General features: G+C 43.3%; 1 protein-coding gene across 1 annotated transcript; it reads left to right on the forward strand.

Moving 5' to 3' along the window:
• Nucleotides 1–801: 801 nt before the first annotated feature.
• On the forward strand, nt 802–27,277 carry LOC119652903 (facilitated trehalose transporter Tret1-like). Its single transcript, XM_038057279.1, has 9 exons — nt 802–1,222; nt 10,667–10,861; nt 10,925–11,099; nt 11,167–11,354; nt 11,411–11,643; nt 11,696–11,913; nt 11,976–12,308; nt 17,701–17,834; nt 17,908–27,277. Exons 1-9 carry the CDS (start codon nt 1,172–1,174, stop codon nt 18,055–18,057), a joined length of 1,677 nt encoding a protein of 558 aa, XP_037913207.1. The 5' UTR covers nt 802–1,171; the 3' UTR covers nt 18,058–27,277.

A 27,277-nucleotide genomic window follows, 5' to 3' on the forward strand; every position in this document is an offset into this window, starting at 1 on the left:
GTAACCGCAAACGATGGCTTATAGGTGTGGTTGAGGCGTTACACCCCCAAGGGGCAACTACAATTCACTTGTGATTAATTCAATTGCTTCTGACTGGGAAAATTTTTGTTAGGTTGCTAATCTGTTCGCAGGTTTTCTTTTAGTTTGCTCTTGTTGATGGGGTTTACCAGAAAGTGATAATAAAGGTGCTTACTGTGTGGTTTTCGCCTTCAACATAGCTCGCTACTATTAGGTCTGCTCCTGATTTTTCGTAGGGTCATAACAATAGGGACTGTACAAGCGTTTTCCATCTAGGGGCTTTCCTACTACATATCAATCAATCATCCGATAGTGCTGAAACCTTTTTCCAGGATAAACCATTTCGAAAATTGTTTTGAAATAATCACAATCTTCCTCTGAATGTTCAACTTCCTTTTTTCATCTTTGAAAACCATCCAAGTGCTGGTCGATACGAGGAAGCATCTCAAGTTTAATAGTGCCCCCTGAACGTGACGTCGAGCCTAAACATAATTACCGGACCAATTTCCTAAACTCCATCCGAACGGTACAGTTCAAGTAGCAATAATTCCTATTGCCAAATGAATTTGACCCACTACAGATACTACCTTCACCCGTGAGCACGTACATGCATAGATTCCTCTCCATTTCACGCCACTTCTATGTATGTTGGATGCAGAGGACATGTAAGGAAAAGGAGCCTGGCACCCGTACCAGGACGAACGAGTCATGCGCCCTGTCACCCGTTACCAATGGCATTTCCCTGCTTCATTGCGGAGAGCTGTCAGGCAACTCGAGGCAAAATTTATATAAACTTTCCAGTTGCAATGGGTGTCGGAAGGAAGTAATCGTCCTTGCTTCTCCGGTTTTATTTGTTTTTTTCTGAAGGTTCAAAAAATCGTTCTCTTCCACTCACATCACATGCACACCACTCTTGCCGTGTAAACCGGGTGTTTTGGTTTTTTTTGTTGAGTTCAACACATCAACTGGCAGAATATGAAAATAGCAACAGAATAAAATTAATAATTGGATAATTTGAAATTTGGTTCTTCCCGTATCGGTCGGTTCCGAGAGTCCTGAGACGGGAGCGATATCGATTAGTGCAGAGTTAAGTGATTCCGTTGGTTGTGGTCTTTTTTCGAAAAAGGATGTTTTAATTGTACAAATATTGACGATGCATTTTAAGGAGAGCTTTGAGAAGGAATCCTACAAGAGCCAAATCATGGTGAGTAGACCTAGACCTAGACCCACATATCCTTAAAAGTCCTGAGGAGAAGTTTGTAAACAAAATCGTCTCTCGGTTGGATATATTACTCGCATGTTGACAGTGATTTTTTGGGTGTATGTGGTGGGTAAGGAGTTGGCGTAAATTACGAGCAAGTTTACGTTTTCACTTTTATTATTGTTTCCTTCTTTTCTGAATAAAGCTGGAAAAAGTGGCTTAAACTCCCATTCAAATATGAGATCCTTAATTGACCTTTTCTCCTCTAAGCACATGGTCTAAGTGATAAGTGAAGAGAATCCAGTCTCGCTGGAAAAAGTTCAAACTACTGCAGATATCCCTTTCAGTTCAAGGATTAGAGCACCTAGGGCAACATAGTTGAGGTTGACCCGGAGATAATTGGGCTTATTTATGGAGTCCAGGATGTTTCGTTCTGAGCACAAACTCATTTCCGCGTTTGCGGTTAATGTGGCACCTGGGGTTCACAATACAGCTCCCTAGCGGGCGTGATGAGCATCTGAATGGGGTAAACCTTTCAAACAACTTAGCGGCTTAGAATTAAAATTCCAGCGAAGTTACAGGAACTTTCAACCATCTCATCTCCTCTTCCGTCAGAACATAAATTGCCATCATATTTTGCTCCTTTAAATGAGCGCCGAGCAATCTTTTCCCTGTTAAATCCGAGTAAGACCCAAGAGCCCGCATAAAACGCGTATCCTTTGGAAGGTTCCAATATAAATTGTCCTAAAATTTGATGAACAAAAACTGCCTATTAAACAAAATTGAGCAGGAAATTCTCTCAAACATTTTAAGCTTCATTGTCCCGCATGTCACGTTTGAAAAATGGTATGCCACCATGCTTGGGTTACCTACATATATCTAACGCTTCGATTTACAATTGAACAGGACGAAAGTTCGATGAATTATTGTTAAAGTGTGTGTCAAATAATTCGGAAACCACCATGGACATGCAGAAGGGGTGACCGAGGCCTTTTAGAAAATGTTTTAATGGCAAAAGTTTGGATAAATGGAATTAGGCCAATGAGTCCTGTGGCACGAAACAGGACACATTTAGAATTTTAGATAAAAAAGTTTTTGAACTTTTTTGAACAAAGATTCAAAGATATAAATGGTTGTGTTTTAACTGAGATTGGGGGTTTGATTTGTAACCCTTTAGGGAGTGCTTAGGGATGTTTGATACATCAAAAGCAATGAATCATTGTCGTTCGTTCATGATGGAGTTAAAATCTGATTGTTCCCTGAACTTGGGCCGCATTTGCATCTGATTGGTGCCATTACTTTCCTAATTTCCGGTGGGCTTCGAAGGGCCATCATGAGTGGTTATGAAGGAAGTGATTAATCGAATATCAAATAAAAGAAAGTTAAAAGGATATGAACTGAAAAGTTCCTTCAGTAGTAGAGTATTGGCATAAATAAAGAGAGTAAAAGGTGACACCTTTTGAGGGTTTGTGTGAAACAAAACCTTATTAGAATCGATTCAATGTGTCTCTGTCCATCTGTCTGCCTGTTTTTTTTTTCAGCGTTGGAAAGTGGAAGGTTCGAAATCTACTGCTGGCTCCTGCCATGCAGTTATGTGAGACTCTTACTCAGTAAAACCACCTCCTTTTCCTAGTTCTGACCTCCCAGCTGGCATAATACCTAGCTCCTAGGTAGTAGCCTCGAAAAAGTTGTCGGGATCCCCTAATGGTAGGTCAGGCCTCAGGGAATTGGGGTAGGGGCTTTTTCCCCGAGGGTATACGCATTCCTGACACTTAAATGGCGAACAAAAACAAAACAAACGAGGTGATAGTGGAAAGGTAGAGTGAGCTGGCTGCGTTTATATGCAGCACGAAAATGCGTTGCTCGTTGCGGAGCAGAAGTGTTTCAATCTAATTAGGCCTGAGAACAACAAATAAAGGTACGCTCTGTGGAGTAGTCAAAGGGCTTCTGAGATAAAGCTTTGGTTTCTAGTCTAAAACCAACATGCTATCTGGAAACCCGAAACCTTGACCGCCTTACGGAAAATAACGAGGTAGAAGAGACCATCAAACAGGAATTTCCGGAGGTAAGCAATGTCCGGAAGCGAACACCTGCATCACGAAATGGAGTGTTGCGTCCTATGCAGGGACCCTGGCAAGTCCGATGAGAACTTTGCCCACACTGCGAGCTCAGGGCGGTGTCCAGTCTCCAGGTCAGAACTGGAAAGAGCAAGGACGCGGCCAACATGATTCGCACCTTAGGGTTCTTGCCTAAGGCCGAGGGACCGGCTTTGTCGGGACTCGGTGTTTTGGGATAAGTTTCCTCAGTATCTATCTAATACCGAATGAAACGATGCCGACTTTCGAGGGACGCTTGATGTTCTGGAGGACGCTATCTTAGCTACAGAGAGACGAATCCTGGTCGGGGGTGACTTCAATATTAGAGCACTTGAATGGGGCATGCCTCACCCAAACTCCAGGGAGGAATGAATTCTCGAAATAGCGACCAGAATAGGGCTTGTAGTTTAAACACTGGACCCACCCCAAAGTTCCGGTGTCCAGGTTGCGAAGGAAGCATTTCAGACGTAATCTTCGCGTCAGAGTCAGATGGGCCGCATTGTATGGACACTATTCGCTGCGTACCCGCCTGAATGACAACATCGGTGCGGAGAGCGCTGAGGGCTGCCCACTTTTCTCTATAAAAGAGTTGGAGCAGGCAGTTCTCTCTATCAAAAACAGGAAGGCGCCAGGATAGGTATACAAACTAGTGTTCCAATATCGGCCAGACCTACTGCTCGCCGCATTTAACGCTTGTCTGAAACAGGGCATTGTCCTTTCTCGTTGGAAAGAGGCGAGGCTTGCACTGATCAGCAAAAGGAAAGGCGACCCTGAGTTGCGCTCTTCATATCGCCCAGTTTGGATGCTTCACACTGCTGGAAAAGCGCATTTGAAGTAACTTGGTTTAAGTGATATGCGTTGTTAGAAAATTATTCCCCCGGCAGTTCGGTTTTAGAGCAGGGAGATCCCCAGTTGATGCTGTCATGCAAGTCGTGGATACCGTTCGTCAAGGGGAGGCACATAGGCGCCAAGCTCGACGGGTACTCTGATTTTTTCTAGAACCTTGGCGAACTAGTCAGTCAGTTTCTTCATTATTAGCGATGTTTGAGTGCCCTGGGATCCACATCTGGAATGTTTCGTTCAGTCGGCCAAGTTTCAGCAGCACCTGATGACAACTCCACACCAACTGCCTTAATATGTCGTTGCTTTTTAGGCTCATAATTCTGCCCGACTGTCGGAACAGAATGGTGTCCCTCCATTTTTGCGCCAAACTTTCTTCTGTTGCCAATAAAATGGCATATATATCCGCCTGGAATATGGTCGGGCCAGTTCTATAATCGGCTTTCCCGAAAACAGCCCTGCGCTCGATCCATTTTCCATGACTGACCCGGCAGTGAAGATTATTAAGTCTGAAATTCCAAAAGGCTCCTGGCCATTTATCGACCATTCTTTTCTTTTGGTGATTACGGCGAAATATGTTTTTTCGAGCCACCTGATGTTTGCCAAGGAATTTTCAGATGCACTCATGACCGTATGATTGGCCGTCTCCCCATGCGCCAAATGGTATCTACCCTATGTGTGTTGTTAGCTATTTTCGGTTCACCTCCCAATGGTCCTCTATGGGGGCATCAACTATGGATTACATGCAGTGTTGTATTCAGGCGATGTATTAGGTCTCGCTCTCAGAACCTATCCAATAACTTAAAAATTTCCCAATAGTGCATCTATCCAAAATCTAGGCCTCAAAATGTATTTCACGTAAATTTACCGGAATCTAAGATGCGTATAACGTTATCGTCATGTAAAGTGGACTCATATTAATGGTGGAGTTGGATATATCCAGGAATATTTAGAATTTTTAGCTATGTACGAATGGAAAAACGTTCATAGGAAATTTCACACACAATATGAACACAAAACATTTATATCCGAAGTGGCCTGCTTCCGGTATTCCGTTGTTATATATGGTAGTTCTTTCAGACGGCTATGTGAATTTTTAACCTCTAAAACCACTTCCTTCTTCCAGTCTCCCCGTGGGACTACCTTATGGTATTACGTCGGGAGGCTTCATCAGTATTTGATGATTATCTCCCTGTCTTTCTTCCTTCTAAACCCCTCCTGCCTTGGTATTTCGTGAACATTCTTCATTGCTTCTTCCACTGTTCTCCACACCTCGATCGAACTCAACATATTTTTCTCGATGCTTTCCGCTGATAAGTAGATATTGACTACCGACCACTTTTGGCAATGGAAGAGTACATGCTCCACATCCTCCGTTACGTACTCACATCTCGGTCAGTTCCGTAGATCATCAAGACTAAATCGGTGATCCTCGATAGCCACCATGCCATGCCCGCTAAAAGTTCGGTCAAGTCATAGCCTACATTACAATGTCTTCGTTTAATCCAGGTCTCGACGTTCGGTATCAACCAATGAGTCCAGCGTCCTTTATTGCTCTAGTCTCATCGCTTCTGTCATTCTAACAGTGATAGGTTCCTTGCCAACTGTTGTCGAACCGCGTTAGGTTGACTAGTTCTATAAGTTGGTTCGTGAATCCGTAGGGTTTCAGTCGCCAAGATATCGATAGGCTTTATCCCTGTTATTATGTAAGAATCGTTGTCAGATGTCGTTTGATGAGGGACTTTTAAGGACACTAACTTGATACGCCATTGTTATTTTTCTTCTATTGTTGATTTTACCTAGCACGATTGCCCATACATGCACTGCGTACAATAACGCTGTAATAACTACTCTAGAAATGAATTCACCCCTTGGAGTGGTGTAGCACGTCAACCAAACTTACGATGATGCCTCGACCCCGCTCGACTTGCTGAGATGCTCAAAGTGTTCTGCGTCAAGTGCCCTTGGGGCGACTCACTCGTCGACCATCCTGGGAGAGTGGATTCCATTGCATGTTGTGACATATTCACTTCCGTCTTCCGATCACAGTGCGTACGTGTGTTCTTCGTTTGAGATAGTGTTAGGCCAGCGTACCCCGATGAGACGTCGTAGACAAGTATTTAGGAAAGTTTGAAGCTTTCGGGTAATAGTGGACACTTTCCATGTGCTACTCCCATATAGCAACACAGAAAGAACGTTACCGCGGCAGCGAAAGCGGATCTAGCGCTCTTAATGTGTCGGGCAACATCCAATTTGGTGCCATTGTCGGTAGAAACCGCTTAATAAATTGATCGACGCCTTCGATGCTCTGTCCATTAATGCATACCAGAAGAGTGTGATGATCCTTCAGACTAAGAACTTTGGTTTTCTCAGTGTTTATCTTCAGTCCAACTTTATTTGCCTCTTTCCAAATCCAGAGCAATTTGTCCAAGGGCGAGGACCCGATGAGAGAGCGAACAGATGTCACCAATGTAGTCGAGGTGCTCGAGGAAAGATGTCACGGACCACTGAATTCCTCCACCTCCTCTGGACAGCAGGACGAACGTCACCGATAACAAGAAGAAAAAAAAATCGGTGTCAGGATGCAATTCTGGCGGACTCCGCTTTGTATCTCAAAATCCTCCGAGATTTTACCTCGGTGTAGGACGTAACTTTTCCATCATATGTTGCTCTGACAATAGCTAGTAGTTTTTTCCGGAACGTTCCTTCTATGTAGAGCACTCCAGATACACTCCTTGTTAATGCTGTCAAAAGCTTTCTCAAATTCGATGAAGAGCAAGTCCAGCGAAAATCTAAACTCCGTGTAAAGCTCCAAAATGATCCGTGGGGCGTTAATTTGGTGAATGGAAGATGATCAGCAACGGAAACCAGCCTGCCCTCTGTCGACCAAACTTTCGAGATATTCTTTGATGCTTTCTAGGATTATTTTAACTACATATTTTTTTTTGCGACGGCAGGCAGCACCCAGATGCCCCTGCAACTGTCACACTCGAAACGTGTCCCCCTCTTTGGAATCGACTGTTGACGTCCTTCACAGGACCATCAAAAGATTTGTGACATACAAACTCTTTCGTGATGGGGTATACATTTCTGAAATTGTTGCGATGTGCGGCATCCTCCGGTTCCCTGCCCAGCGCAATAGCAAATTATTTCTTATCGCGTCGTTCGCTACGCTGAACTTTTCGAGATTTCGCTCGTTATCAGAGTTCGAGCGCTTAACGCCCGCTATCACCCGTACTGATCAGTAGAGAAATCAACTTCTTCTATTCGTCGATTCGACCGACGACCTGTGTAGCACTCGAGAAAAAAACATTTTTGAAGCCGTTCATCGATAGTCTCAGCGAGTTACTCAGTATATCTGCCGTCCAATCAGCAAGGTAGCTTTCCCACTGTCGAGCGACAGCTGGGCCATATAAGCAGTCGATGGTAAAGTTGTGGGGGTTGCAGCTTCCCAACCCCGCGAGAAGTGGCGTGCGCAACATCCAAACATAGTAAACGATGATCAGATGGTAATCTCTTTTGAGGCCGATGTTACCGCCTCTTTTGTTACGCAGATCCATGAGACAACTTCTAGATCTATTGCTGATCGGCGTCAGTCAGTTGATATCCAACCGACGTTATGGCAGGTTCTATGCTCGCACAATGTGCCACCAATGACGAGCCCGTTGGAAGTTGCAGAAATCTGGGAACCATCGCATGTCCGGACACGGTGTTGTCAGATTCCGCCTTGGCATTCAGATTTAGTTAGAAGTCTGTCAGAAACCGCCTCCCTTCCGGTAACCGTCTGAAGCAACCCGACACCCAAAAGCTCATTGCTGTAAGAGGGAGAGGGGTACTCTCCAGAGTTCCACCATCTTACTTCGCTTAGACCCAGAATGCCCAGCTTATATGGTTAGAATTCCCGCTCAAGTTGGAGAAAGCTAGCTTTCTGGGAACCCTTGCTATCGTTGTGAAGGAGCGTTGTGCACATTTCAGAAACTAACCTCTCAATTGAGTTGCACCAGAGCCTCTCATTTGAGTCGCAACAGAGCCGCCTTTTAGTCAGAAACTTGAGAGCAATAATTATAAGATATATCTGGGTACCCAGACTGGCAAGTGCCTCAATGATTTTCTACAAAGTCGCCGAGTTGAAGACGTTTTTTACGTCGAAGTCAATAGTCAATTCAGCCAGATTTCTCACCAAATTTGCCGAAGCGATCGTTGATTTCGCTTTCCGGAATCCAAACTGCCTCCCTGATAGACCGCCTTCCCTTGCCACCATCTATTATAGATTACTCGCTCGAAAAGTTTGAGGACAGCATTTAAGAGGTATATTGACCTATACGACGAAGACTCGTCTGGTGGCTTGTTCGACTTCGGGATAGCTATCAATTTTTAAGACTTTACTGTCCGTTCGAATTTTTTTGTTTATGGATGAATTTGGAAATCTTACAAAGACACCTCCCGACGCGCCAGGTTGCAGGTTCACCCACTAAGACCATCCTCACTTTCTCCTTCATCCTTCCCCGCGGAATTTTTCAGCGACCAAACCTTCCGCTTTCGCGCCCTACTACTATATCCTGTTGATTGCGGAATTCGCCGTGCACCAGTTTTTCTCCGACTTCAGTATTTTCCCGACGGTTTACTGTGGGCCAATGCTGATGTTGAGAAACTCTTTCAGTCTCCTCCTCTTGGAGCAAAATTGTGAACAGTATTCTTGACATGCTCCGGATCATAGGTTGTGCAACCACATTCAGGGCAAAAGGGTGGCTCGGTACAGATACTTCCTGTAGCCACCATGCCCTGACAGGAATTGCGTCATGTGGTAGTTAGAGGCGCCTTTTCGTCGCAAAATCCACTCCTGAATACAGGGCCACTTTTTCAGTGACTCTCGCCTTGCCGTCCATCCAGAATACCGAAGTCTGGATCACTCTCAGGTAGATTCATCCTGCTTTTCTTATGACAAAATGCCCATCGCAATCACTTCCGGAAAAAGACACGCTGCCTCGTTTGAGACTGTCCTGAAGGCGCTGCACACCTTTAATGACACTAACTAGTAAGTCATGTTTACCCTCCTCGGATTGTTCTCACACACTAGTACTTCCTCCCGGATCGGTGCCGCATATAATAGGGTAGAGTATTCCTTTTCTAATGGTTGATAATGAAGACCGTCTCCGTCTTTTGTTCCGCAAGGTCAAGCTGAACCATCTCCAGCCACACTTTAATGGCGCTGATGGTTTACCAACGCATCGTGTGCAAGGGCTGTAATAGTCAGGAGCGGGTGTACCTTTCGGGACACAGTTCCTATCCCAGTTCCCTGAGGCCTGACCCACGCTTAGCTGATTTCGGAACTCACGGACGAATCAGCGCTCGCTCGGGGCAACGCGGTCTACTAATACCGGTTCAATGCACACTATCTGGCCACCTTGGTAGAGCTAGGTTCACATTACCCCATCGACGACTCCGGGGACTCGAAGTGTGTCCTGACGTGTACTGATCATTCGCGGTTCGCTCTTCACCGAGAAGCTTTCTCAAGGCTATTACCTACGAGGCAGGTATACTGCCAGTTACGGGATCAAAACTACCTACTTGGGCACCTCGGAGCGTCACTCCCCGTATCGTAAGCGAGGCTTCAATTAAAGTCCCTGTTTGCGAGCGGGATTGAGTTCCTTAGTTCCATTTATGTTAACTGGTATCTACTTCATTTGCTCTAGTAAGGGGTCAATATACTTCTCGTTAGCATCGTATGATCGAGTTTGCATATTGAGATGGCCAGGTATCAGGGATACTCCGTTTTGATTCCGCAAACTATTCTATGGGCACACAATGGATACGAACTTGATTGGGCGCGCGGTACTGTTCAACTCCCACGTTTATATTCAGGGCGTTCTTTTGGAGTAACAGCTCCTCGCTGATGTGATGTCGTGGTTTGGGCTCTTTGGTATTTAGTCACGGAGCTGCGGATAAGCTTTCTATACCAATATTATCGCCGGACTCCGAAAGGTCAGGCTTGTTTTACCGAATTGATTGGTGAAGATTGTTAAATTGTTTGAATTTATAAGGAAGGACTGCTGGGAAAATATCTATTCACGCGTGCTGAGAATTTTTGGTGATGCAATAAATAAGCCGGAACTTACAATTTTTCAAGCCTCTCAGTTTCGAACTCTTTAGTTTTCGAAGCTCGAGTGTTTCAATAGGGAAACTTATATACAACATCCTGGGTCGTCGCACTATAGGGTCCAAAATTACACGAATCTGAGTGGGTCGGTCAAATGACAAAACTTTAAAGTTTCAGGAATTCAGAAGAGAACTTTTGCGGTTTTCCCGTCTTCTTCGTTTAGTTTCCCCTCCTCTTCCTGGCTCTCGGATGGAGAAAAGTATGAGCACTATAAATAAGGTTCTGTCCTCTTCAGTAATGAAGGAAATAGGGTACTATTCCTTATGGAGCAATATGATTTAAAATCTAGGCCCATACTCCTAATACTATCTTTATCCTTTACCGATCAATAACCGAGCCTTTCTTCAATTTCAGGTCAATGATATTTTTGGAACGGAACCTACTACGGCCTGCATTCATCACAACTGTGAATATTTGCCTAAGAAAAATTTAAGCGTATTTAAGGATATAAAGCTTGACAAGCGTACCACGACTCAGCCCCTTATTAGCACCGACATAATTGAGCACAACAATAACAGTTTGCCAATAAAGCCAGGACGAGGTGCACAGGTAAGTCACCATTCAACGAATGTAGAAAACCTCCCTTTCATCGGAAATAACTTTCCATTGAAGGTCCTTGCAGCAATCGCTGTCTCGCTAGGGCCCCTTGCTGCTGGTTTAGGGAAAGGTTATGCTAGTCCAGCCATTGCAAATCTTCAGGATCTACAAAATAGGCATAAAGGAAACCTTACAAATTTCACAGTTTCTGATCAGCAGGCTAGCTGGATTGCGAGTTTATCCTTGTTAGGTAAGCTTAAATTATACAGGTCGAGGGAGGGTGGCATTTTATGTTTTCATCTCATTTCATGATTTAGGAGCACTTTTCGGTGGACTAGTAGGTGGTATAGCCATGAGGTACGGACGCAAGCGGGTTTTAACGTTGACCTCGTTACCATTTTCCTTATCATGGATGCTAACAGTTTTTGCGAAATCAGTTGAGACCATGTTTATAACCGCTTTCTTAGCTGGATTTTGCTGCTCAATTATATCGATGGTTACGCAGGTTTGTCAATTTTAACTCTAAGTCAATCTTTTCGTCCTAAATTATTTCCGTTTCAGGTTTATGTTAGTGAGATTTCCTCACCTGACGTTAGAGGGTTTCTAAGTGCTATACAAAAAATAGCTGGACACCTTGGAATTTTGATTTCCTTCTCGCTAGGAGTATATCTAAACTGGAGACAATTAGCTTTACTAGTAGCCGTAGCACCAATTCTATTATTTTTTACAATAATGCATATACCAGAAACACCAAGTTTTCTACTACTCAAGATGAAGGATGAAGAAGCATTCCGGTGAGTTGACTGATGTTAGATAGAATCTTGGGTTATGATTATCCTTTTTCAGTTCACTTTATTGGCTGCGAGGACCTAACGTCAATTTAGGACGTGATCTAGCAATTATGAAATCGAATATATCCACGTTCAGAGGGAACCAGCTCTACTTGGATTCATCAACTACTGTGGATTCAGTGCTCAAATATATTCAGGACCCATTCAAAAATGTTCGCCTTACTAAAGCATTAATGGTAACTTGCGGTCTTATGATTTTTCAAAGATTTACAGGTAAGGAAGCCAATATTACGAGGGTATCCTTTCTAAAAAGTTTTCTTGTGCCTCTTTTTCAGGAGCAAATTCATTTGGATTTTATGCTGTAAAAATATTCCGTCAAACATTCGACGGAATGAATCCTCATGGAGGAGCCATCGCTGTAGCTGTCGTCCAACTGTTAGCCTCAATGCTATCAGGACTCTTGATTGACATTGTTGGTCGTATTCCGTTGTTGATAACTAGTAGCGTCTTTATGTCATTGGCACTAGCAAGTTTCGGTTCATACATTTACTATGAGCAAACCTCTAGGCCATCGACTTTTAGTGGCTACGAACCGGAATTATTAGTGGGGAATGCTGATTGGATACCATTGTTATGTGTCCTTGTGTTCACCATAGCTTTTTCTTTAGGTAAGTAATTAAGTAAGTTATGATTAAGTTGTTTTCCCATTAAAAGAAATTTAGCAACTTCGTTTCTTGAGCCGATTCTGTCAGACCCCAATCATGCGCTGAAAGTGCGGGCATCGTTTTCATGCATTCTGCCTTTTGTTTAGGGTATATGTACATGAACCTGTTGTTAAGTGGTAACAGTGGTACACTGAAGGACTATAGGCTCCTGGCTAAGAAGAAGGGACGGGAGAACGTAAATATCCGTAATAAATCGGTTATTCCATTAAATGAGATGTTAGATCAGTTTTGTCACCTTATCGTCAAAATGGTAATGTGTTATGTATCTTAGTATAATTCTGTGAACTTACTTATCCTCGCCGATTTTGTTCTGGACATCAGAGAAGGATTAAACGACTCGGGAATGCTGCGTCTGCTTAAGGACGCGATTTCGAAGATCCGGCCGATTCCACCGTCCAGAAAATCTCAAGACGTGTGACCAGGTCCTCATCAGGGTGGATGCCCCTCGGAAGCCGAACCAACCAGCATAAGAGGGCCCCTTTAAAGTTCTGGAACGAAGTGAGCATTCGTTCAAACTAGACGCCCGAGACGGACTCAAGTGGGTGTCCTTGTCGAGGCTGAAAGCATTCAATGGCCGCAGAAACAGTTGACGGACTCACATGAGACTGGGGCGAAAAAAATGTCAGGAATGAGTTTGTGTCAACAACAGAGTCGAGTCACGTCCGCCGACCAGAGAGAGTAAAAAATGTAACGTTAACATGAAGAACATATCTGAACTTAAGGAAGAAAGACATGTAGTGTGTGTGTGGGGGTGGGTACCGTCTAACGGAATATTCCGGATTCGTTAACGTTTCGCAGGATTTCCCTTAGTGGATGTGACGCTACCCGTCGCAACTGAAGAACATCGGCACCAAAGATCTAATGCCTGATGCGTCCTTAGGCGGGGCATTCACATTGGGATTGCTCCGTGCATTCCGCTTCCTCATTACAGGAGGGACACGTATCATCTTGAGTAATTCCTATTCTGAACATATGCCCAACTAGTGAATTATGGCCTGTTAGAATGCCCACAACACACCTGCAAGTCCTCCTGTTTTTCGACAGGATAAACTGTTGTGTGCATGTTCGGTTCTGGCAGGAAAGTTTGGTGTGTCGAGCAGCATTTAGGCTCTGTCATTGGTCATTGTGGAAGCTTGTTCCCAGTTTTTGAAAACAGACTTAGTCAATGCTACTGATACTCCAATTGCTGGTTCCGGTCCCGGCATAGGGGAGATGGACCTCTCTTTCGCTAAAGCATCCGTGATTTCATTTCCCTCTACGCCACAGTGACCACGTACCCAGAGTAGTTCCTCCGTATTAAATCTAGAGATAGAGTTCAAACGGTTTTTGCATTCCTGAGCGAGGTGATCAAAGAACTACTCAACGCCCTCAATGCAGTTTGGGTATCCCTGCAGATTGCGATGCGCCTGCTCTTCAACCGTTCGTCAATCACCCAGTTTGCCGCCCTTGGATCGCATAAACTTCAGCTTGAAAAACCGTTCCATATTGTCCCAAAGGGAAAGCCCACTTTTCGTCTTTATTCGAGAGGTAGACTCCGGCTCCAGAACCATCTTCTGTTTTTGAGCCATCGGTGTAGAAAAAATCGGTATATCCCGCCACACATTCCTCTGGGTCTTCCCAGTTCTCCCTACGCTTCAGGGTAACTTCATATCTGCTACCTAGCAGATGTATGGGGACACGAGAATCTTCCAATGCTCTGTGCCCCCCACATCCGTTGTTTCCCTATAGATCTAATCGAATTAGTCTATGAGCTGCTTTTATTGTAGTGCTTTAAATAAATATATCCAGGGGCTACAAATTGAGTAATGCATTAAGAGCTGCGCCGGATGTCGTGCTCATGGCACCAGTGATACCCAGACATACAGTTCTTTGCAGTGCGGCTGGTTTACGGTAAAAACCTTTTTGTCTCACCTTAACCCATCACACTACGGATGCATATACGAACATCGGCCTAATGATGGCAACGTTTATCCATATTACCACATGGGGCCTGAGTCCCTAAGTCGAGACAAAAGTCCGTCTTCACAACCCATAAGCTGTGAGAGTTTGTTTCATCTTTACCTCTACATGTTTGTTCCAAAGAAGTTTTTTTTATCTAGAGTGACTCTCAGATCTAGAGTGACTCTCAGATATCTCCTCCCCTCATCTCAGGGAGGCAAAGTCGATCCAGTTTTCTCCTTTTTGTGAATAATATCATTGTGGTTTTATTTGGATTAACTGAAAGACCATGTTTGAGGCACCAACTGTCTATCAAATCAACGGCACGTTGTATATTCCTCACACCGTTCCAAGATCCCGATCAGCTGCAAACAATCAGCCACGTCATTAGCATAAGCTTGAATGTGTATTGGCAAATTTTGCAGTTTGAATAGTAGTGAGTCGATCAGCATACTCCACAGAAGTGGCGAAAGCACACCTCTTTGGGGGCAGCCCTTCGTTGCTTCTGCAGTCAGATAGCGATCGACACCCACCTCAGCGCACAGCAATCTCTGCGTCAACATAGCATGGATCCACTTAATTAAAGCATCATCAACACCATGCTGCCCTCTGGCGGCATCACAAAGTTTTTGAAAAGACGCACAGTCAAAAGCCCCTTCAATGTCCATGAACACTCCCATCGCGTACTCACCATTCAAGGTTGCATCCTCTATCTTTGTGACCAAAGAATGAAGAGCAGACTCACAGGACTTTCCACGCTGGTAGGCATATTGGTTTTCATTAAGTGGGTGCGATCTAAGTGCATTTCCACGAATGTGATGCTCCACCAGTCTCTCCAAACCTTTCAGCAAGAATGAAGTCAAGCTGCTCTGCCTGAAGTTCTTTGGATTAGAATAGTCATCTTTCCCAAGTTTCAGTATGAAGACTACCTTAACCTTTTGCCTAGAGGAAGGCACGTAGCCCAGAGCAAGACATCTTCGAAACATAATTCTTAGAGGTCGTTCTACGTGTTCTATACCCTCCTTTAGCATTGCCGGATAAATGCCATCCATGCCAGGTTCTTTGAAATCTTCAAAGGACAGCATGGCAGCTCCCACCTTTTCATGGGTGACAACCACTTTCACAGTGTCCCATTTCTCCTTGCTCTCCCGCCAACTCTGCCCCTGCCACTTCTCTCACCCATTCTCCCGGGTGGTGTACTTCCAGGAGGGTCTGTACTGAACCCTAAAAGAGTGTAACTTGGCCGACTCATCCCTTTTGAGGACTCTGCACAGCCTTGAAGTCTCTCTTTCGTCTTCCAGTTCCTCACAGTACGATCTAAAGGAATACCTAACGAGCCTCTTATATTCACGCTGTGAGTTCCTGAAATTTAACCATTCTTCGTTCTTATTACCTTTGCAAGCACGGTTCAGAAGTCGCCTGGTTGATTTCCTGAGTTTTTGCAGTTCCCAGTTCCACCAAGGAAACGTTTTTCCGCTTTGGCCTCGGGAAATAGGACAAGCCTCTTCATAAAACTCTAAAAGTGTGCAGTTCAGAGTTTTCGATTCATCTTCTAGTGCCAAAGGAGTCCTTAGCCGCCTAGGGAATTGTACTTCATTGCCAAGAAGTTCATTGAACTTTACCCAATCCGTTTTCCAAGAGTTCCGTTTTTGTACTGCAGACTGTTCGCCTGCAACAGTCAGATTGAATTCTAGGCATCGGTGATCTGACAGTGAGACCTCGTCTAGCACTCGCCAGTGTGTAATCAACTCTACCAACTTTGAAGTGCAGATTGTTAGGTCAATTACTTCACTTCTTCTTGGCCCCACGAACGTAGGAGTCATCAACAACAACACCAACAAATATGTTGAGCATTCGCATCACAACCTATTAAAAGTTCAAGGCCACTTAATTGTGCATACACTACCAGATCCCTTAGTAGGGTAAGTAGGCAGAGGCTACTATAATGTTTCCCCTCTTACCATTGACGTGGTATTGTAAGATATCTGCAACAAGGTCCTGGGAACAGAGTTATCTCAGCATGGTTGCTTCTAACAATTTTGACATCAGAACGCAGGCCCTCGGTCTCGAGGATCTTTCATCGTAGAAGATCCCGGTCCCCTTGACTGATCCAGTATCACAGATTCTGTTAAAACGAACCCACGGCTCTTGAACCAGAAATACCTAAGGACAGCCCTGCAACTTTGCCAGTTTTGCCGCCAGTATATAGGAAGAAGCTTTGGCATGCTGCAGGTTGATTTGGCTAACTCTTATGTTTGTAGCTATAATATAAGTGCAGTCTAATATGAAAATCGCCGCTAACTGAAGAGTCTGCTGGGTTCAGTATGGATCTCACTGGGGTTACCAGCTTGTCCTGACTTTCCACCGAAAGTTCCGCATTCTTGCGTCCGATTTCTCTGGATATCGACACACTTGGTGGTGTAGCAACGACCATGTCCTCATTCCCAAGAAACTTCGCCTTTTTTCGCAGTGCCATTGTCGTCGGCTAGAAGCCCTCCCAGGTTCACGGAGTCCGGGCTGCATGGATCTATATTTACACACCGGCATTACCAGTTGCGTCGACATTATCAGCTTCCCTTTCTTCCGTTTTTCCGGGTATAGGCGGAAAAGAAGGTTTTGACAGGCAAGACTGTAGTTCCATCTCTTTTGAGGCTGAAGGCTTCTGCCGAGCCTTCCTCCTCCGTATTTTAGAAGAGTTAGGTAACAGTGTCACCGACTGACCGCCGTGGTCAAATTTCCAGTTCCTCTCATTAAGAGAGTTGCTGAACTACCCTCTTTGTCTGACCGCGCCGTAGACACCGGGTGTAGGTTTTCCACTGAAGTGGAGAGCCTGTCTTCCACAGATTTCTCCGTGGAGGAACATAAATTAGATGAGGTCTCCAAAATCTGTGCCTCAGCTGGTGTCCGAAGGGGGGACGAAATGTAGTACTAACGGATTTAATTTGATAGAATATATTATGGTGGCAGTGATTAGTAAAAGAAGGGTTTAAATTACGTGTCGCCAAAATGTGATCCCTCGTGAATTTTTCCTCTTTGATTCCAGCATACTTGTTTCAAATTTCCGGTCGAGCTTCCATTTTTTCCACTTGATCTTTTCGCCGATTAAGAACGTGGTGCGATCCCAACCCATCAAGTATGGGGAGAACTGGTGGCCCATCCCATATTTCCTTGCCGGGCTAGGACAAAGGTATAAAGCGGATGTCAACGGCACACCCCAATGGAGCTACATTTATCATAAGTACTGGTGGACCTGTGCGGTGATTTTTGGGGTAGCTTTGGTGTTGTGATTCATGATCGTCAATTCAGATTAGAAATAGTCATTATTATTGGTCATATTTGCTTTCTAGGAATTTGCTAGTTGAAATATGAATAAATTTCTTTTTTGTCTATATTAAAGGGATCTCGCCAATATCATCCTTACTAATTGGAGAAATTTTTCCTCTCGAATACCGAGGACTAGGGAGCGCAATAACTGCAACTTTTGGATATTTCTGTGCTTTCTTAGGCGTGAAGACATTCGTTGATTTTCAGGTAAGTATGCATTCCCTGCACTCTATCCAGTTGCCATAGTGTCCTTTATTATTAATGCTCGTTTCCCTTTCAGGAATTGCTTGGATTGCATGGTGCCTTCTGGTTGTATGCTAGCATCTCATGTACTGGCCTACTCTTCATTGTAATTGTCGTCCCAGAGACGAAGGGCCGACATTTGGACGAGATGGATTCCACATCGTTTCCGTATCATATAAAACGCTGAGGCACAAGTAACTATGTAGAATATTTGGTGTAGCGAATCCTTATTTTTAAATTATAACAAATTTTTGGGAAGGAGTAGTTGCCTAAGGCGCAGTTAGGAAGCATACATACCACATATCTAGGAGGGTATGGAAATTAATAAAATCAAATTGGTTCATTTTGTGCTTCAAGGGATGGTTATGGGAACTGGGGCTCAATAGGAAGTTCCAGAAGTGTTGGTAGAACATGTCGATCCTTACAGATCATTTCGTAGTTATTTCCCCGTTTTTATGCCTGTGTATTATATACATATCGTGAGTAACTTTTTTGTTATTTGTTCCCAAACGACCAACATTTACAAAAGGACAAACCATTCAAAAATCAAAGGTTTTAAATAGAGTCTTCGCTCGGTGGCGACTGGCTTTGGCGAAACCATAAGGAATCGCTGAACAATATGTAAACGAATAGTTTTTAGAATGCAATTTCATATCCATTTATGTATGCAAATGAAACTCCAATATGACAATAACATGTCCTGTAGGCATAATAACCGAAACTACTGAAAATAGCTCCAGCCAACCTGGATTTCCACAAGCAAATTTGTCTCAAGCGCGTAACTAAAGCTTCAACTTAGAAACTCTAGAAAGTTTAAGGTAGGATCCTTTTTTAGGTAGAGGGTTGATAGCAGAACAAACAATTTTTTGGATATAACGTTTTAGATAAAGCAAGTGCTGTAGCTTATTTTCCGCGAGTAAAAAGATAATAATATTATATCCGTGTGGAATGTCTTTTAGGAATTCAAGGAAGTAGTGCTTTTCCTTTTCACGTTCTATGAAGTCAATTACGGAGGTTCTAACTTCGAAGGTATTTTTCGCGTTATGGAAGTTGCTGTAAGTTTTAATGCGTGTTCCTTTCCTTTGGGTTATTTGAAAATTTTGAAAGTTGCCGTAGTCGCTAGCTTAGCAGTTTTCGGTAGATTACGCAAATATCAAAACTACTGTGATGTGTCACGATTCGGTTTGTCAAGAAGTCACAATTTACTGATGAATTTATCTTATGTCTAGGACAGAAAAAACATATGCGAATATAATTTTGAAAATAAGAAAAACTTAGATGCGAGTATTTATCTCATATATCTCAGTTAGAGCCTGGCTTATATCATGGCCGGGATTGAAAGTTTGTAAATTTGGCTTATGATTCTGTTTTTGTAGAAGCTTGAAGCTTAAATTAGATGTATCTATAAACATGTAACTAACGAACTTATTTGCACCATCACAGATTCGTTTATTGTATGACGATCAATTGCAGAGGCATGGTTTGACAAAGTGACCATAGGGTCAGATTTTGTGCTGGAGTATCAGCAACCAATGCCTACTTCAATCTACGTAACCTTTCCAATGTGCTCTAGGAACTCTCTTCTAAGCCTTAATTGAGTGAACTTCTTTCTTTGCAGTAACCTTTCCTGGGATTGTCTTTGAGTAAAACAGCAAAACTGTTGATAGAATATTCTAACTAGAGTTTGTCTGAATAGCTGTCAAAATTTTGAAAGAAAACACTCTAATTCACACTTAAAGGGAACCTCGCTTCACCACCAAAGCCACGATGACATTTCCGACTACACCAGGATCAAAACCTCCACACCTCCGCAACCTCTCTCATAGATGAAGCTCACCAAAGAGGGCACCTATTAGTTTCCTGTTTTTCTACGATCTCGACGATTACACCCAATCTACCCATTGTTGCCTGGAGGTTTCATCAAATCAACTTCTAGTGACGAGCAACAGTACATCTGAAATAGTATATCAGATATCAGAAAGAAGATACGCCTCGATTGCCTTCGTACTATCCCAGCTAACTTACTTCCTTTGTTACTTCCCTTCCTCCTACGGGTCTCTACGCTTTTACCCTTGTTGGGAACTGCACTCTCTTGCAACAGCCCTGGAGGAAATTTCTATGGTCCCGTCCTGGGTCATTTATTAGCTGAACATTTTTATATCAAAATGTGTGAGGTGTTTGAAGGAGGCTTTTGTGTTTCAATCTAACTACCCTGGCATACCCGTCCCGCATCATTTCCACTTCTGTCACCTGGCTAAGACAATAAAATTAAGAGTATTGAGAAGGCTACACTCCCTTTGGATTTGGGTACTTTCCCTACCTCCTGTCACTTTAAGATTGCATTGCCCTATATACTTCACACAATTAAGTCCATTTGTTACTTCCTATGCATACCTCTAACCTGCCTGAGGAATTTTTCAGCAGGTCATCGGAAATTCTAGCTGTGGTTTCCCATTCTCTTTCCTTCATTCTTTCTGGTGAGTTTAATCTGTCTATTTCCACCTGGCCTAACGCGCTCGGCTTTCCACCACTCTCCAATATATCCTTACACCCTTCTTTCATCTACGTTCCTTTATAAATCACTGGTATCAATTCCCATATTATGCACAATCTTGCTAAGTTCAACCTGGTGACAATCAACTAAGATCTCATCCTCATTCGTTTGATATACGATCAAGTACTTGACTGATTTTTTACCAATGCTAATATAGTTTCTCGTTATGTCCATTTATCCTAAGGTCCCTGCGCTCTTACCTATTCTGGTTGGCAACTGAGAAAGCTCCGTTTGGCACGCTAAACCCTAAGCAAGGGTAAAATATAAGTCTTCAGGAAGCCATGCTCATTTCGGTCACTTTAAAGCTTTACGAACTTCAGTAAAGACACTGACAATGGTGTACAGGAAGAAGCATATGGCCAGGGTCGAGACGGCATTGGCTTACAAAAATTTCAAGTTCTTCTGGTCCCACATCCGCAGCACTGGTAATCCCACCAACCAGTGCCACTGCCATGGCGTCGCAGTAACCCACCACCATCAATTCCTCCGGAACCGAAAGAAAAGTACATCGTTGTACATGACTTTCTACAGTAGTGGGTCCAGTACGGGACCCTATGGGACACCCGTAGGGACAACGTACTCCTGCAGTTCGTCATCGGTTTCATACTAGAGCGTCCGTTTTCGTAAATAGCTATCGGCAATACTACGCAATATTTGCTGATACTACCCTTTCGGTGAATCGCATGTTCGTCCAATCCAGTAACCAACTTGATGGCATCGATGGCTTTCTGATGGCTTTTAATGAACCCATACTCCCAATCTGACGGGCTTCCTTGTCTCTCACCAACCAGGAGCAATCTATTGCAGATTACCCGCTCCAGAATTTTGCCCACAGTGTCTAGAAGACATATGGATTAACGGTAGAATGGCTCACTAGGAGGTTTACCAGCCTTAGGTAGCAATACCAGTTTCTGCGGTTTCCATGGTACAGGAAATATCCCTTCAAATATGCTCATTTCGAACAACTCAGCGAGCATATCCGCTCTGGAGTTCACGGCGAGCTCAAGGGCCTTACTCCTTTTCCCCGGAGCTTTGTCGTTTCCTATTCTATTGCATATCTCCCATAACTCGTCTGTGGTTAGTTCAGAAATTGGCGTCATATTCAGAAATCTCTCAAAGGTGTTAGGACCCCTCCCTTACTGGGCAAAAGCCCCTTGTTGATTTTGAATTTAAGTAAGAGGGTAGGACATGTTACCTGCGGGCTCTGAATCATCCCATCACAATTCTGTTGACGCCCACGACATACCACGCACCAGTGCAGGACTGACAAGCGTATACGATTGAGCCACATCCTCCTTTTCAAAGGGGGTTTTTACCTTCGTTGACTAAAGTTATATTTAACTAGGCAAAAGGTTTCTAATGGACTTCGTTTTTTTGCATCATTCTATCTACTTTCCCATTCGCAATGCATTAAAATCACCGGCAATCACTTGTCACGCGTCGTAAATAAGGTTGTCTAGCATGTCTCAGATAGTGTAAGACGCTCATTTTTGCCTACACAAGGCTTGGTGACCGCAAGCTTACATCCCCGCCCCATCAGTCGAATCTGTAAGCCATAAGCCTATGTGATGGTTTTAGTCTGGTCCACTTATGAAGAATTTCCATGTGAGAATCATTGACATTCTGCTCAAGTAAATCCTGATTTCTCTGCTCCTTTGCAGAATAGTCATAGAGGTTCCTATTCCACTCTTTGGTAATGGATTTTCTCCCCGCATCTTCTGCATTGACCGGACCGATTACGGCCGCCTTCGGGCCGTGTCCAAACATAAGGGACTTGAAGCACCTCTTTAGTGAAATCTGCTCTCCCAGCCGTCAGACAACCCATCCGATCTGAACTTTTCCGGCAAAAGCAGTTTCTGCGCTGCGTATACTGGTAGTCGCGTTGTGGCCGTCCAAGTACTACCAAAGGCTTTTCTCAGACGCACAATGTATTCTTTACCCAGTTCCTCTAGCTTAAATTGCTCTTCAATGCAGTACAAATTTCTCCTCTGGATGTTACTTCGTCGAGATCCTTTAAGTGAATACAGATCTAATGTTTTTGGACCTGTCTAAACGATTTTTCTTCCAAGCTGCATGAAAGGAAATTGCTGCGGGTCAGGGCTTCGCTTTCTATAGGTGTCGTTCGGATTACTCCTTTTGAACACACCTTCACGCGTAGCTTTTACTACGCTTTTTATTTTTTGCCATCTTAGGTAGGGGGCAAAGAATTGAGGTGATTTTCTTTGACGGGTCGATTTCTCGATTTTTGAGAACCCCCTCTGGCTGGTGTCCTTAGTAAGCTCTTGCTTCGTTTGAACACGTCTGCGTCCAACTGTAAATCACCAGTAGCATCAGATGTCAAGGGGGCTAGGTTATACACAACAAGACAATGCGGTCGAGGGATATTCGGCCATCGATATTTCCGCTTGGTCACTCCCAGAAGCCGCCCGTTCTGGGGTTCCCAGCTCCTGCGTCGTAAGTTTCCTCTTTCCCTTTTTTTCCATGTTGGTTTCATTTTCTGAGTATCCTTCCCATAACTATTTTGGCCTACGCACCAGAGAGGAACAAATAGAGATAATCGTTAATGCCGTACAAACAATGCCTGTTGTGGAAGTTTCTCTGGAACTTTGTGTTGCGCAGAAAACACCAGATGAATTTTTGAGGCACACGGCCGATTGCCTTACTTTGATCCAGAAATGCAATGGAAAGAGGACGACGCTTCTCACGGTGTTTCTGTATGTGTAACCGCGCAGCGCATATCACATTAGTAGTTCCGTAGTTCTTGAGAAACCCAGTTCGAATCGCTGTTGTTTCAAGGATGTTGTCAAGAGTTCGTTAAAATATCTTCATGGAATGGGACAGTAACCGGATCGTTCTTTTTCTATATTGAGATGATGTTGCTTTCTAGCTAATTAGGTGTTCTACACTCCTTAATAACTTGATTAAAGAACCCACCGGGTCACACTGATGGGTGCCAGCTCTTCGCTTTGGAGACCTCAGATGTGATGTTGTTAGGTCCTGTTGCTTTCTCCGATTTCATTCATTTGATTGCTTCCTTCACTTTATTAGGGCTGACATAAAGATCATGGGGGTTTAACGTGAGTGCCTCGCAAGTGGGCATAATGGCACGGTCCTCTTCGGATGTGGATCGATTTGGAGACCAAAATCAGAGCCCCGCAGTGACTGGCGCAATGGTACTCACCTATACTGAGTACAGGATCAATGTTCATACCAGTTGATGCGAGAAATATTTAACAGTTTTGCTGCTATTAAGGAGATAATGGGGACAACCACAACCACAATGAAACTTCCATAAGGATCCAAGCGGCTCCGTGGCAAGGGTCATTTCAGATGAGCCACTTGCAGATTCAAGTCTGATCGCCCTCCTCGAGTACGTACGACACAGACCCGAATTTAGTTAAATGCGTCCTGAACTCGATAAAGTGCACGTACAAGTGTGCATATCCCGCGATTGCGACTCCTAAGTACGCCACACAGATCCTGACAGCAATTTTGACAATCTGCTGCTCCAGCTCAACTCGGCTGTTCTTCTCAACAAGACTGAAGAGATTATTCGCATGTGTGTTGCACATTTAACCACTGAAGTAGCTCACGTAACAGTTCGTCCATCATTATGTTCCATATAAATGGAACTGCGATAAAGTTTTGACAACACAGCCAGTTCGGAAGCCGTACTGCCTTTCCGATGGTAGGGTGTTTTCATGTAATCATAATCCTTTCCAGGATCCTACCAAAGGACGAGTGAAGAGAGATCAAGGATTAATTTTGTCCTTCACTCGTGACTCCAGGAGTACAACAACTTGTCAGGAAATAATCCTTCCGTAGTTAACACTTATACAGACACTGAAAGTAAGATGCGATGGCCCACCAGATGCTTTTGTATATCTTGTCAGCCATCCTATTCCAATCAGATGACTTCCGAGACCTGAACCTCGTTATGCTCTTCTCGATCTTACAACACTGTAGAGGAATGCGATTGCCTAGAGACACTACAGAGTTGGATCTTGAAAACAGTTCACCCAGCAAGGCATAGGCTCTTCACTCACCTTAATAGCGGCAATGTTGCCACTTTGTTCTACTTTGTATATCTGGCAGACCCTTTCCGAAGGGTCATCACTGACGAAAGGCCTTGAGACTTTTTCTTTCGCCTGCCTCAACAGCTTCTTATAAGATGACATCACTGACACCCCTGGAGTTCTCAAATGTACGTGTAAACATTTGATGGGACATTAAAGAGGAATAAATCTTGCTTCACTAGCGTTTCAGACAATACTATTCCCTTCCGTATAGCACGGTGGCAAGATGTGCACTGGTCAATCTTGCTGTGTCGATGAATAGTGTACCACATTCAGATACAAGATATACTTTTTTAAGTGGTCTGTTGGCGGACAGGACATTTTTACTTAAAACCTGCGAATGGCTCTGCGATTGAGACATATACGCCTCGATTATAACTGCGACTCGAAACACTGGTGGAATCTAGGTGTGCATCCATCACGCAGTTATTCAAGCGGAATTCAACTACCCCAGTCTGAGCGACATGGCATTTAGTGGTGGGTATTAATCCATTAACCATCCTCGGGGCGTAAATAGGGCACAACATCGACCAGAACATATGACTGACCTGGGGCTATCGAAATACAAACGTCCAGCAGTACATCTCATTGCTGCAGAAGAACACCATATGACCACTCTGCGAGCAACGGGCGCAGACATTATCTTTGGCATCTTAATCAACCATCCAATGGTGAAAACCCAGACATCTGAAGCATTGAAAGAGCAGATCAAGTGAGCTGATCTTGAAGCTAAACCATTTCACGTACTCTTTTTCAATAAACTTCGGCTTATCAATTACCGTAGGTATGCCAATATTACAGACTACCTCAGAAATGAACCGTATTGGGCGACTGATGATCTTTGCCTTCTATCTGAACATTCCGAACGATATGGCATCGGCCTATCGCAGAAGATCCGCATAGCCTAACGTGAGTTCCCGCTGTTTAGGCTTAATTCCGCCGTCTTCTTAAGATATGGATTGATTTTTGAAACCACCATCAGAGTGTCGCTGTGTACGGATGCCAACTTATCTACGCCCTCTACCGAACTAAGGAGTACGGCAATTGAATTGTAAGCGCAACTTCGAAGCTTGAAAACCTCTGCACGCCATGTGGACGTAACCACAACAGATGACTATCCCGGTTCTTATGGTACCAGATAACCGCTGGTGAGGCTTCATGGCCGAAGCCATTTCAGATGGGCCCCTGTGCAGATTCAGGACTGATCGTCCCAGGCTTTGAATCATTCATTAGGACCATCAAGTGACCTGCAGGTGTCGAAGAAACCTGGAATCCGGAATCACCAGAAATCTTGAAGGTTCCGTTTGTGAATTCTAACGATTCTCTTATATTTTTCCATTATTATTGGCATTGCCTAGAGGAATATCGGTAGAAATACCTCTTACATTCTCCACTTCCATTTTGTGTCGAGAGTTTGCTTGATCGTCCTTTATCGTTGCATTACTCGCACCAAACTTGGTTTCCACTTCCAGTCTAAAGTATGGCCCCCCTGCTTTGAGAAGACCGGATAGCTTCCGATTCGGCCTGAATATGGCCTTCAGAGCTTCCAATTTTTACAGCTTCTTGCCCAGGTATTCCTTAGATTTCCAAGAGGTTCTTTCCTATAGCTCCTCTCAAGGACCTCCAGTTGCTTTGAAATTCCCTTTTTGTCTTCCAGAAGAGCTTTAGGTATGTTTGGTCAATCGTGACTTTAATTAGAGATCTATAGACCAGGAGTAGGATTTTATGAAAGGAATTTGATTTATAGATACAGGCTAGTCGGGTCGACGAGCCAATTGTGGAAAAGATAATTTTGTACCGCTATGGTATCTAAGTTAAATTTGGGTAAGACCTCCCGTCTTCTATGTAAGTTCTTTTGACATAGAGAGGCTGTTTCGACGCGTAATTTTTAGGTACCTTATCGTTCTCTATGAAAAGCGAAGATTATGTTTCAAAAGAATCCGCTTTCCTTCGCATTTTCTAGGCTATTTTTGTTGGTGCAAATAATTAGATTATCTTGAATATTTGAATTTCTTCATTTCACTTTATCCGACCATCAAACTAAGGGGTAAACAAATGATTAAATTTATGGTAAAAAAATTCTAACACATCACAATGCTCCATGAGTCTCATATCACGATAAAATATCACCACATGTGAAAAAAGGTTTGAAAATTTTAAAGTAAACATTTTTTTCTAATAAAAGAACGTTTATAAATCAGAAATTCCTTTTATAGTGCACATTTTACTCAAAATAAACCGAACAATAAAATATAGATTGGTTAAAATCTAGAGCGTTAAAACTAAAATAATGGAATCAATGATAAATGAAAATAAACAGAATTAAATCTTATGATATCTATTATAAAAATAACTTAAGAAAATTTGTAAAATGCTTCGCAATTTCCACGCCAAGTAGAGTTTATTAGAATTTTAGTAAGCCGACTTTATATAGTCAGAATCTAAATCGATTAAAAAAGGCCTTTCCTTTATGACAATAATCGTTTGATTGAACAAATTAAAAAAAAAAAAGATAAAAGATAGAAAAATCAATATCGAAGATGAGTAAATGATTCTATTTTTGCAAAAAAAAGGAAAATCAAACTAAAATGTAATTTTAAATTGAAAAGAGGAAAAACAAATAGGAAATTATATATTGTAACGAACAAACATGCAAATAACGACAATAACAGACAATAATATTTGTAATCAGATTATTATAACTAATTTTCGAACTATTCCATAGTGTTCCTCATCAAATAGAAAATATATATACATATGTATATGCTTTGACCATT

Source organism: Hermetia illucens, chromosome 3, assembly GCF_905115235.1.
Source record: "Hermetia illucens chromosome 3, iHerIll2.2.curated.20191125, whole genome shotgun sequence".
Classification (NCBI taxonomy): domain Eukaryota; kingdom Metazoa; phylum Arthropoda; class Insecta; order Diptera; family Stratiomyidae; genus Hermetia; species Hermetia illucens.

What these genes read in the sequence shown, in the direction of transcription:
- LOC119652903 (XM_038057279.1), top strand. Translation starts at nt 1,172, where the DNA reads ATGCATTTTAAGGAGAGCTTTGAGAAGGAATCCTACAAGAGCCAAATC. An exon ending in TGCGAGTTTATCCTTGTTAG is followed by an intron (nt 11,100 to 11,166) that starts GTAAGCTTAAAT and finishes TTCATGATTTAG; the next exon opens with GAGCACTTTTCGGTGGACTA. An exon ending in GATTTTTCAAAGATTTACAG is followed by an intron (nt 11,914 to 11,975) that starts GTAAGGAAGCCA and finishes CCTCTTTTTCAG; the next exon opens with GAGCAAATTCATTTGGATTT.